This window comes from Protopterus annectens, chromosome 8.part0 (genome assembly GCF_019279795.1).
Source record: "Protopterus annectens isolate FY-2018-M chromosome 8.part0, PAN1.0, whole genome shotgun sequence".
Taxonomy (NCBI): Eukaryota; Metazoa; Chordata; order Ceratodontiformes; family Protopteridae; genus Protopterus; species Protopterus annectens.
The window spans coordinates 1,919,657,627-1,919,671,119 of record NC_056741.1 but is presented as its reverse complement, the minus strand read 5'-3'; the positions used below and the strand labels follow the sequence as shown (position 1 = coordinate 1,919,671,119).

The window sequence follows — 13,493 nt, the reverse complement described above, 5'->3', positions numbered from 1 at the left end:
CTGGGTCCAGAATCCAAGGATCGTCCAGGAGAAGAGGCTCGAGGAAGGGGAACCAAACCTGACGAGGCCAGTAAGGAGCAATGAGGATTAACTTGCATTCCAGCCGTCTGGCTTTCTGAATCACTTTGGAAATGAGAGGAAATGGAGGAAAAGCATACAGAAGACCCAGGGGCCAATTGTGAGCTAGAGCGTCTCCAAGTGTCTCCCCCGGAGGGGGAATGAGGGAAAAATAGCTGCTGCATCTGGCATTGACTGGACTGGCAAAGAGGTCGCAGTAAGGCTGTCCCCATTTGCGGAAAATCTGTTCCTCTGTTTTGAGTTTCAGAGACCACTCGTGAGGCAGTAGGATCGCCCGGCTAAGCTTGTCGGCTATTACGTTGGTCGTCCCTGGAATGTGCGTTGCTACCAGAAAGCGCTGGGAAGAAATCACCCATTCCCAAACTCGCATGGCCTCTCGACAGAGTGGGTAAGATCTGGTACCACCCTGTTTGTTGATATACCAAACTACCAACATGTTGTCTGTTTGTATCGCAATAGTCCCTAGAGGAAGAAGGTCTTGAAGTGCTTGCAACGCCAGGAGCACCGCCCTCATCTCTAGAACATTGATATGTAGGTGAGCCTCGTGTTCTTGCCATGTGCCTTGGACAGTCCTGCCGAGATAATGCCCACCCCACTCGATCTGGGAGGCATCTGTGGTCACAGTGGCAACAGGTTGGGCAGGAACAAAGGGGGTGCCCGTCGTCAACTGGTTGGGTGCTATCCACCAAAGGAGGTCCTCCTTGCATGATTCCGTCAGCAGAATAGGGTGATTCAGCGGAAGATATTGGAAGGACCATTGGGAAAACAGAAGCCACTAGAGAAATCTCATGTGCAACCTGGCTAATGGTACTAATAGGATGGTGGATGCCATAGTCCCGAGGAGCTGAAGAACCCACTTTGCTCTGACCTTCCGCAATGGGAGAAAGCACTGAATCTGAATGATTAAATTTTGTGCTCTTTTGGCAGGGAGACTAGCTGTCATGTTCACTGTGTCTACCTCTGCACCTATAAAAATCACAGACTGAGAGGGAAATAATGCAGATATTTTCCCAATTTATGGAGATCCCTAATTGAGCACAAAGTTGAATAGTGGCATCCCTGTTTTGGAGAAGTAGAGGCCTGGTGGGGGTGGTCAGGAGCCAGTCGTCCAAGTATGGAAACGCCTAGAATCCCTGATGTCACAGGTGAGCTGTCACTACTGCCATGCATTTGGTGAACACCCTGGGGGCTGTGGTGATACCAAAGGGCAGAGCACGGAACTGATAGTGACTGGCTCCCAGTCGGAAGTGTAGATGGCTCCTGGACGCCTTGTCCATTTTTATCTGGTAGGCATCCCGGAGATCTACTGATCACATCCAATAGTCTTTCCCTAAAAAAGGGAGCATCGACTTGTCCTTCCTCACAGATTCGTTTAATCTGCTGAGGTCCAATATTGGCCGCCAGTCTCCTGTTTGTTTTGTGACTAAAAAGAACCTGGAGTAAGTTCCAGACCTTATCTGGTCTGCTGGGATGGATTGGATGACTCTTGTTAAGAGCAACTTGTTGATCTCCACAGTTGCCTGATCCCTGAGATTGGGTGGTACATCTGGGATCTTCTTGGAAACAAACGGTGGAAGGGAAAATGGTATGATATAGCCTCTGGTAACAACTCTTTGTACCCACTTGTCTTGGGTTATACTTAGCCAGGCTTCTGGATACAAAGAAATGTGACCCCCGACCGGCCCCAGAGAAATGCAGTCAGGCCCCATATCAGGAACGCTGATAAGGCCGTCCCCGAAAGGAATCACAACCTTGTTGGTATTGGGGTCCACCCCTGCCTCTAGGGTGACGTCTCCCATTTCCTCCTCTGCCTCTGAAGAAGGGTTCAACCTGTGTGTCCAGAAAGACCCTCTGGGACTTCTTGAACCACATTTTACCGCCCCTTTGACCTTTAGGGTATGGTCTAGAGGGAACAGTAAAACATACTCCCACGGCAGAGAGCGTCTTTCCTTCTTGCTCACACCAAGTGAGTGTGTCCTTCACCTTAGATCGAAACAATGAGGAACCATCAAAAGGGGCATTGGTGAAAGTGGACTTGAACGGCTCCGCAAAATTACACAAGCGCATCCAGGAGTGAAGCCTGAGGGCAACTCCTGAACCCTCTGCTCTACTCGCTCCATCAGCCGGATAAGAAATAAGCTGCATGGAGGAGTTAACTAGAATTTAGGGTAGACAACTGAGCAGAAATCTTGTCAGGGACTCCCTCAGTACATGTACCCTGTATATCCTTAAAGAGATCCCTCTGCAATCTTATGAAGTGAGTGAGATAATTCAATGATCGAAGAGTAAAAGCCTCTGAACTGAAGACACGCTTCCCATACCTGTCCATCTGTCGAGACTCCTTATTCGGCGGATGGACAGAAGAAGAAGTCTCGGCAAGCTCCTTCTTAGTGGCTGCCGCCGCCACCACCATGGCATCTACGGGAACACCTTTGGACAAAAATTCTTTATCTGGAGGGACAGAAAGAAACTTGTTGGGTCTCCTAGGGGCTGGCTCCACAGCATCGGGAGTATCCCACACCTTTCGACTAACTAAATCCATCAGTTCGTCAAAAGGTGGAGACACCAAGAGGCAGAAGGTTGAGACCCGAAAGTCTTCAGGTACACCCACTCCTCATCAGAAGGGTTAACAGTGGTTCAGCCGCACCTCTGCTTAAGGATATCCAGGATGGCCACGAAGGAGACATCATCAGAAGACAACTTGGGGACCCTTCTGACTCCTCGAGGTCAGTGTCAGATGTCAAAGACTCATCCTGGAAGTCAACATGCTTCCTCTTGAATGTCTTCTTCCTGGGGGGCTCATCAGAAGGGCATTCTGGGGAGGTCAAGGAAGAGTGGGAGCCACCAGCCGGTGGCTCCTGAGGCTGACGGCCTCTGCTGTCTCTGGAGAGAGTAAGGGCTGAGACCGAAGTGAGTGCCCTAGGAGAGAGTGCTGGTACCTTTGGTGGCAAATGGTGACTTGGACAGTACGCTACTCATCATCTCGAATGCCGATCTCTCCGGCTTCGAGGACCTCTCCCACTCTGAAGAGACTGAGGATGCCATCGGCGCCAGAGCTATCAGCTCAGAGATAGACACACGGTCCGAACTCACCCTAGCTGAGGCGCTGAGGGGGAGACTCTGAACAGAAGTCGTCCGATTCCAACCTTCCCTGTCAGCGATGACCGGAGAGCTTCGGCCCCTGGACACAATGGAGGACACTGAAAGTGTCGGAGGAGAGCTTGGCTCCGAAGCAAGTGGAGCTGGAACCGAGGGTTCCATCAATGGCACCAAGCCCTCTGACTGAGACAAACCAGCTTGGCTCAGGGGAGGAACAACAATCGAGGGTATAACAGGTTTCATAGGCACCGGAACCGACTGGGTAGGAGCCAACAACAATTTAGATAGGGTAGACGACTTCAACAGTCTCAGGACTACCCTCTCCACATCTTCATCCGAAAGGCTCCTGGAAGACCTGGAGGACATAGTCTGGGATCTTGATCTTGGAGGAATAGCAGGTTCCATAAATTCAGTAGTCAGCTCCGACAAACTAGGATCCGACCCTGTTACCATAATGTTGCTCTCAGTCGGCTCTGAAGGCAGTGGAGCCGATGAGGCCGATTTTGCCACTTTAGGAGGCGGCTCCGAGACACCAGCCGGTGCCTGAGAAGGTCTTTTCAAAGACTTAGACTTAGCAGATTTAGTGGACTTGGAAGAAGAGGAAGAGCTAGACAAGGCTTCCTCAAAGGAAGGCTTTAAAAGACCCTTTAGAATTAGCTTGTTCCTTCTCTACTCTAGGGGAGAAGGCATGACAAAACAAGCAAGTCTCTTGAAAATGGATGGCCCCTAAGCAACAGACACATAGACCATGAACATCTGTCAATGACATTTTTTGGGAGCACTTCATGCATTTCTTGAAGCCCGAAGGCTTGTGCTCCTTAACCTCTTTAGATATTCACACAGATGAAAGGAGAAGAAAAGACTAGAAAAGGGGAGGACTAGGTCCTCTAACTTAAACGGGCCTAGCCCTGAAGGAGGAAGAACACCACGAGGACTAGGTCCTCTAACTAAAACGGGCTAGTCCAGAAAAGAAAGGGACAGCTAGGTGTTCTAACTTAAACAGACCAGTGAAAATTCACACACACACAGAAAACCCCTTTCACACAGAAAACCCTGAATCTGCTAAAAGATTAACAGAGGAAGCTGAAACTGGAGTTTCGAACAACGAACTTCACCACCGTAATAATCAACACCAGCGGAGAACTGCCAAAAACCAAACTGCTCTACAAAACTGTAGACTGGAAAAAAACACTAGCGTTTATCAAGCTATCCACACTAATAATAAGTATGAAACTGGTACACAAGATACCACAAAGCAGAACAACAGGCCCAAGGCCAACGCTTGCACCAAAGGGTGCAAAGGAGCTAATTATCTACGAATTAGTAACATACACTAACAAATGGCAATGCAACAACAATTGTACTACACTAATATATAGACTTTGAACAGGATTTTAAACAATGTAAGCAAGAAAAAGTTAACACTTAGCCAGAGCCAAGAGAAGCACAACCGAACTTGTCGACGTGGCAAACGAGATCTGGGGCTTGTACTGGTGCACTATGGGATACCTGCTTAGCCACGAGCCAACCAGAAGTCTTCGAGCTTATAGATTGGCTCCGAACCCATAAGTAAAAATGAAGGTGAGACTGGACTACACAACATTGGAAATTATCTGCAAATTTCCTATGTACTGATGTCTTAATGCCCCCAACATTAACACCCTCTAGAACTTGATCAAAATTTATGCTATCAAAATGTTTATAGTCCCTTTAATTGTTTTTATTTTGGACAAGCATCTGCCTTTAGGCCAGAACAAAAGGAGAGGGATAACATGATTAAGAAAACCTCCAAGTATATTTGGGAAGGGATGAAACCTAGAATGAGTTGGGAGACTCTTAGGGACATACGAAGAAGCTTTGGGGGTTCCTAACCTAGGTGAATATCATGCAGCTACTCAACTAAGGCTACTGTTTTACTTACAGGATTCTGAATACAGATTGAATTGGAAAGAGTTTTAATTATCCTCTCTAGAAGAGAAATATGAGATGATGATTAGTGATCAGCAGTATGGTTTCATACCAGGAAAGAGCACTACAGATGCAACATTTACTCTGAGAGTGTTGTTGGAGAGAAGGTCAGAAGGAGTTGCATTGTGTCTTTGTGGACTTAGAGAAATCATATGACAGGGTGCCTAGAGAGGAGTTGTGGTATTGTATGAGGAAGTCGGGAGTAGCAGAGAAGTACGTAAGAGTGGTACAGGATATGTACAAGGGTAGTGTGACATTGGTGAGGACTGCGGTGGGAGTGACAGATACATTTAAGGTGGAGGTGGGATTACATCAAGGATCAGCTCTGAGCCCTTTCTTATTTGCAGTGGTGATGGACAGGTTGACAGATGAGATCAGATAGGAGTCCCCGTGGACTATGATGTTTGCAGATGACATTGTGATCTGTAGTGAGAGTAGGGAACAGGTGGAGACGACCCTGGAGAGGTGGAGATATGCTCCAGAGAGAAGAGGAATGAAGGTCAGCAGGACTAAGACAGAATATATGTGTGTGAATGAGAGGGAGGATAGAGGAATAGTGAGGATGCAGGGAGTAGAGGTGGCGAAGGTGGATGAGTTTAAGTACTTGGGATCAACAGTTCAGAGTAATGGTGAATGTGGAAGAGAGTACAGGCAGGGTGGAATGGGTGGAAAAGAGTGTCAGGAGTGATTTGTGACAGATGGGTACCAATAAGAGTGAAAGGGAAGGTCTACAAGAGGGTAGTGAGACCAGCTATGTTATATGGGTTGGAGACGGTAGCATTGTCGAAAAGGCAGGAGTCAGAGCTGGATATGGCAGAGTTAAAGATGTTAAGATCTGCACTGGGTGTGACCACGATGGACAGGATTAGGAATCAGTATATTAGAGGGTCAGCTCAGGTTGGACAGTTTGAAGACAAAGCAAGAGAGGCGAGATTGCCTTGGTTTGGACATGTGCTGAGGAGGAATGCTGGGTATATTGGGAAAAGGATGCTAAGGATGGAGCTGCCAGGTAAGAGGAAAAGAGAAAGGCCTAAGATGAGGTTTATGGATGTGGTGAGAGAGGACATGCAGGCGGATGGTGTGAAAGAGCATGATGCAGAGGACAGGAAGAAATGGAAACAGATGATCCGCTGTGGCGACCCCTAACAGGAACAGCCGAAAGAAGATGAGAAGAGAAATATGAGGGGAAAGAAAGAAGGGTCTGGACCAAATAAAATGGAAAATAAAATCACCTAAAATAGTTTTATTGTGCATATTGGTAAGGTGATGGATAACAAATTGAAAAGAAACATAGGGATGTGATGGAATTTCAAGCAAAGACTAATAGGACAGGCCAAGCCAAAATTTTGCCTGAAAGGTACATTAACTGAAAAATGGCATCTTAAGGGAGAGAAAGTAGTGTACCGGGAACAGTTAAGGAAGGGAGGAGAAAGACTAAAATGGGCTGAAATTTGTGATATCTACAAGACAAAACATTGTCAATGGATAAAATACGTGGGATTATTAAACATACTAGAGAAATGTGACATGGCAGTCCAACATCCAGGTAAAGAAAAGTTGCTACTAATTCAGCTATTAGCACAGGCATAAACAGAAAAAGCAAGAAGTTAAAGACTGGTAAAGCAGGCTATATAAAAGCCTTGCAAGATGCTCAAAAGAAGCAGGTAGTAGGAGATCAATACACAGATGGAAAAAATCTTTGAAACTAACAGATCTGAAAGATAGGTGATTAGAGGTCTGTGCCATTCCAACAAGGGTAACACAGGCAAGAAAATTTGCAAAGAAACGTCTACACAAATATTTTTACACATCAAACAGATTAAAATGTTCCCAAGATTAGAAGGCAGATGCTGGAGATGTAAGGACTTAGGAGAGGGATCGTAGGAATATATTTTTTGGGAATGCAGGAAGCTAGAAACCTTTCAGAGACACGTCATTTTTTTCAGGAAGAATCTTGATCTTGACTTGGCATAGAACCGATGGTGAAAGAGGTAATTTACATGAGGGAAGGGCTTAAAAAAGAGTAGAGGGTAATGCTCAAGGAGAACAAGGGCAAATACCATAAAAGAAAGTGGCAAATGTGGGAAAAGAAAGTAGGTGAAATAATGTTAAGAGGGTGAACACAAGTCTAAGAGAACAATGGGAATAAAAAAAAGGACACGTGATTAGTGGGGCTTAATACACTGAAATAAAGAAAGAGGACAAATGCAAGGGTTACTTCAGATAACAGTCGAACAATTTAAGATCCAGACACAAAGCCTTTGTCAACTAAGACAGCTTAAGGTAGGAATCGTGTTTCTTATAATGCTAAGGATGTGTTTACTAGGACACACAAGTTTTTGTAGATACAGGCTTATAAAAAAGAAGAAAAAATTTGAAGACTCACTGTAACTTCTGGTTCTGTGTTAAGCCCTTTGCACACTATAACCAAACTTGGCAAAAGGTTAGGGTAAATCTAATAGGGCTAACCTCTAGAAGGAAATGTGTACCATGCATGAGGTAAGCACACTGTGTAAACTAAAATGAATATAAACAAAGCAGCTTTGTTGCAAAAAATAAATAAATAAAAATAAAAAAATAAAACCTGTGGAACACTGACAGAACATGAAAGAATTCATGAGTTTTGTTAAAACTGGCATGGTTTTGTTGTGCACGAGTGGGGCAATCTATTTTTTTATACTGCTGATAATTGCTAGTAGTGCAGCTTGCTGTAAATGCAGCGTATGGACCACATTAACTGCATCTATGGGAAAGTTTTGTGAAAGGATTAAAAGTGATCAAAGGCTGCATATGGCCTGCAGCACAGCAGCATGACAGCACTGCTTTATAAAAGTCAAGCAAACATGCCACTCTGCTGTGGGAACGTAAACACAGAAGATGGATTTCCCTGAAGAATTCCGAGTACTTAAACTATTTTTATGTGGGAGGAGATAGAACATGAAGTACACATGATGGAACGTTTTATTTTATTTTAATCTGTTTACTGGGAAAGTCCATCTGGACACAGGTCCTTTTTCATCAGACGCCTGGGGAGAAAAGTTCCACAAATAATTTTACAGAGTAATTCAAAGAACAGTGTTAATCAACATTTTGTTGCACTCATCACAGTAAATTAACATTCAACATTAGTAACATTTAACATTCAACTTTAAATTAATGTTCATAGCAGTATTAAGTTATTAATTTCTACATTTTAGTAGGTCAACTTTGATAGAGGTCTTATAGGGTCCTAGTATTAACCTGGACAGTCACAGTTGCAGAGCGGTGAGTTCAGTAAATGTAATTGCAATTGTTTCTTAAATTCATGTATGGAAGGGTATAACAGTAATGAGGGGTGGTAGTTTATTCCATTGTTTGGCAATGGTGTTATAGTAGAGGGATGAGCCTGCTGCATTGTTGTCGTTAGTTACTTTGAGCAGAGGTTTGCTTGTAGAGTGGAGGTTTCTGGTGCAGGCATGGACTTGAGTGTTGTAGAGAAGGGTTTTTTTGGGATGGTGTAGAATTTTATGGGTCAGGGTAAGCTGACTGTAAAGAAGTAGGTTTGGAAGTTCAAGCCAATTGAGTTGTTTGAGAGCTAGACAGTGGTGTGATCTGTAAGGACTGTTAGTAACGAATTTATCAATTTTGTTATAACAGGCATCGAGTTTGGATAGGTCAGATTTTCTAAGGCTGGTGAGGATTGGACAGGCATATAATAGTGTAGAGATGAGATGACTGCATGCAGTGGTGGCTCTAGTATAATTTAAGAACTTTTTATTTCGATATAGAGTACCTAGTTTTTTTGGGTACTTTCTTTATGGTGAGGGAGAGATGGATGTCAAATTTCATGCTATGGTCAATTATAACCCCTAGAAGCTTTATGTGCATATCAGGAGATATGATAGTTGTGTTACTGGATAAGATGGTGAATGACAGATCAGGCTTGGTTTGTTGGGCTGGATGAAAAATAAGTTTTGTTTTGCTAGGTTTAAGTATTAGTTGGTGGTCAAGGAAACTTGTGTTTGCTCATGTACTTCTTGGAGAGAAGAGGAGGCATAGACTAATGTAGAGTCATCTGCATATTGGATGACTGAGGAGTGGAGGGCGGAGTTATGAATATTATTTGTGAATATGGTAAATAACAAAGGTCCAAGAATGGAGCCTTGTGGAACTCCTGTTGTAACAGGGAGCAGAGGGGATAGATTCTGGTGCCATTTAACTTCCTGTTGTCTCCCTGTTAGGTAACTATGAAACCAACCGATAGTAGACTGGCTAAGATTTAGTTCTGACAGGGCTTTAATTAGCTTGTTATGATTAACCATATCAAAAAGCCTTGGAAAGGTCTAGGAAGAGAGCCGAGACATATTTGCCATCATTTCTGTGCTCATTAACTGAGTGAATGAAAGACATGAGAGCAGTGGTTATGCCTGATCATAAGGGTTACCCAGTCACTGCATTGAAAGAAGACTTTTGTTGAAGCAGGAATTTTCAGATTGTTTCGCTGATTCCCAATTTGGCAAAAGTGTGTGTGTGTGGCGCTCCGGATTGACTAATGTTTCTGTACGTGTATGAGATTGACTGAGATATATGCCAATGATCAGAAGAGTGGGACTTGTACCTGAATGTTAGACCAGTGTGCATGGCATGCATGTCTGAGAATGGCAGAGGAAACTGTGTGCATGACTGAGTGGCTGGTTGAAAGCCTGTGGATGTATGCATGTGAGTGCATGATTGGCAGACAGATTAAGGAAGCTCTTCCTTTAACGGTTGTGCTTGCTCTCATACAGAAAACTTGCTGATTATGTTAGTTTGCATCAGCTTTTATTTCATGAAACTGACAAAAAAGATCACAGATGCTGCTGCTTCTATAAGAAGGCTATATAAACTGCTCACTTGGCACATAATTGTAATCAATGTAAACAAAGGCTAAAAATGGAAGGGGGTCACAGTAATCTGGCGGAAGAAAGCTTTCAGTATAGCAATCTATCTTTCTTGCACAAAATTAAATGAAAAGTTAAAACTGCTCTAGCCAGAAGCTCCCCTTCTGAAAACAGTACCTTCGTGCTTGCTGGAGAAGGTCGTCTTTTCTCTGCCCTAGCATCCTTTGCCTCTCTTCTGCAGACTTAGAGAAACGGCTCCCACGAACTTCAAAGTCATCAGGTTCAGGTTGCATCTCTCCATTTGTCTCAGCCATTTCTTCCATATTTTCATCTTCCTCCAATAATGCCTGCTCATTCTGGGATGTGAACTGAAAGAGTAGGGGAAAGCAGAAAAAAAGAAGTTATGTACCTACCATAACGTTCCATGTTAGTTGTCTTCTTCTCGCCTTCATTCTTGCTGGTTGGGTTCGGAGCCGATCCTCGGCTCTGACTCGGCCATCTTCAAAAGCTCGAGAGCTGCTTACTGGCTCGAGGCCCCCCTATATCCCATGATGCCTGGCGCTAGATACCCAGATCTTGTTTGGTAAGTATAACTGCAGACATAATAATAAAGGAATCCTATCCTAGAATGCATAGATCCTGCTAGAGAGACTACTAGTCAGAAAGGAATAGCCAGAGAAGACTCTGCCAGTGAAAAATCAAGAACTCTTCTCGGTCCACTAGGATAGGGGGATGGAGGGAGGGACGCAAGAAAGAAGGCGAGAAGAAGACAACTAACATGGAACGTTATGGTAGGTACATAACTTCTTTATGTTAAGTTGTCTATCTCACCTTCATTCTTGCTGGTTGTGACAGTGTCCCTAGCACCTAAAATCCTGGGTGGCTCATCGGAAAAGACTCTTCAGAACAGTGGAAACAAAATCAGCTCTGCTCCTGGAAACCAAATCCAACTTGTAATGTGAAATGAAAGTATGTGGGTTGATCCATGTCGCCGCAGCGCAAATAGATTCCATTGGCAACCTAGCCTGAAAGGCCACCGAAGTAGCTAAAGCTCTGGTGGAGTGACCTTTTGGTTTAACTGGCAATTCTTTATTCCTCAGTTGATATATGAAAGTGATGATAGAAGTCAACCACCTGGATAAGGTTACTTTGGAGACCGGAAGACCTTGTTTACCTACTGCATAAGACAGGAAAAGTTGATCTGATTTTCTAATGTCCTTGGTTCTATGCAAATAAAAGCATAGCTGCCTGTGAACATCTAATTGATGCAACTTGTATTCCGCCCTGTTGGAGTTGTTAGGGAAAAACACGGGAAGGTCTATGGACTGATTCAAGTTACTCTCTGAAGAGACCTTAGGAAGGAAGGACGGATTAGTCCTAAGAGCAACCCTGTCATTGTGGAACACGAGGTATGGGGGACGAATAGAAAGAGCCTGTAGTTCCGAAACTCTTCTGGCTGAAGTAATAGCTACCAGAAAAAGGGTTTTCCAAGATAAGAACTTCAATGAACAAGAAGCTGCAGGTTCGAAAGGGGGCAAAATTAGAGAAGCTAAAATCAAATTTAGATCCCACAGTGGTGGAGGATCTCTCACTGGGGGCCTGAGCAGAGTGGTTCCTTTGAGAACGGCTTTACACAGCTTATGAGACATGATATTGTTTTCAGACAGGCCAATGTGAAAATTTGAAATTGCAGCTAACTGAACTCTAATTGTAGCGGAAGCGGACTCAGCATGGAAGAGTTCCGCAAGAAATTCCAAAATGTAGTGTACAGGGGCTGAAAAGGGGTCTATACTTTTAGCCTCTGTCCAGGAAGAAAAACATTTCCACTTACTAGCGTAAGTATTTCTAGTCGTAGACTGTGTGATGACAAAATGATTTTGCACACAGAGGGGGAGATATCTGGAAGCCTGGCTAAAGTTGGAAGTGGAGCAACCAAGCCGTGAGCTGGAGAGAGCGTAGGGATTGGTGCAGCCCACCCGATTGACGAATCAGGAGGTCTGGAACTAGGTCCAGAGTCCAAGGCTGCTCAAGAAGATAGTGATGCAGGAACGGGAACCATATTTGTCGAGGCCATTAAGGAGCAATGAGGATCATTTTGCAACCCAATACGGTAGCTTTCTGAATTAGCTTCGGGATTAGGGGAAAAGGAGGAAATGCATAAAGAAGTCCCTGAGGCCAATCGTGGACTAGAGCGTCTCTGGGGGAGTGCACGAGAAGTGGAAGGAGAGAGAAGAAATTGCTGCACTTGCTGTTGAAGGGAGTTGCAAAAAGGTCGCAGCACGGTTGGCCCCATTTGTAGAAGATTTGGTCCGCAACTACCTGGTTCAGAGACCACTCATGAGGCATGAGAATTGCTCTGCTCAGTCTGTCTGCTATGACATTGGACCTCCCAGGGATGTGCGTTGCAATCAGAAACCGTTGGGAAGAGATCGCCCACTGCCAGAGTCTGAGTGCTTCTCGACATAGGGGGTAGGACCTGGTTCCGCCCTGCCTGTTGATGTACCACACTACAGACATCTTGTCCATCTGAATTGCAATGGTCCCGGTAGGAAGAGAGTCCTGAAGAGACTGCAACGCTAAGAGCACGGATCTCATCTCCAAGACATTTATGTGCAGATGGTACTCGTGAGGTTGCCAGGTGCCTTGGACTTTCTGCCCTGATAATGCCCCCCACCTGATCAGGGAGGTGTCCGTGGTCACCGTAGCAACTGGAGGGGGGGGGGGACAAATGGTCTGCCATGGAGCACTGATGTGGAGACCATCCACCACGTAAGGTGCTTCTTGCATGCTTGTGTGATCATAATCATGTAAGACATGGGAAGCTGCTGGAAGGACCATTGGGTGAAAAGAAGCCACTGGAGAATCCTCATGTGAAAATGAGCTAGAGGGACAAGTATGATCGCTGCTGTCATGAGACCCAGAGTTTGAAGGACAAACCTGGCTTGAATTCTTTTGCATGCTAATAAAATCTTCACATGTTGACAAATCACTAACACCCTGTCTGGTGGGAGGCTCGCTAACATGTCTTTGGTATTTAAATTTGCGCCTATGAAGGTGATAGATTGACAGGGCGACAATGCAGACTTTTCGAAATTTATTGTGATACCTAGCCTGGAGCAAGTGTCGATAGTGCATTCTCTGGCTCGCAGAAGGTGATGTCTGGTGGTAGCAGTGAGAAGCCAGTCATCGAGATATGGAAACACCTGGAATCCTTGCCGTCTCAGGTGAGTGGTAACTACTGCCCTACATTTGGTAATCACCCTGAGGGCTGTGGTGAGACCAAAGGGCAGAGCTCCGAACTGATAATGGCTGGCTCCCAGCCGGAAGCGAAGGAATCTACTGGAGCATCTGTCCATTTTGATGTGGTAGTACGCATCCTGAAGATCTATAGAGCACATCCAATTGTCCTGACCCAGGAAGGGCAAAATGGACTGTAACGTGACCATACGGAACTTTGTTCTTTGTACAGACCTGTTCAGTCTGCTGAGA

The 13,493-nt window shown here is 44.9% G+C and overlaps 1 protein-coding gene across 1 annotated transcript in view; it reads right to left on the bottom strand.

Moving 5' to 3' along the window:
* Positions 1 to 13,493, bottom strand: part of AMFR (autocrine motility factor receptor) — a 1,369,298-nt gene that overhangs the window by 113,542 nt on the left and 1,242,263 nt on the right. The window contains exon 17 of the mRNA XM_044081420.1: positions 10,182 to 10,372. Within this exon, the coding sequence (XP_043937355.1) occupies positions 10,182 to 10,372 (191 nt within the window). The remainder of the gene's footprint in view (positions 1 to 10,181; positions 10,373 to 13,493) is intronic.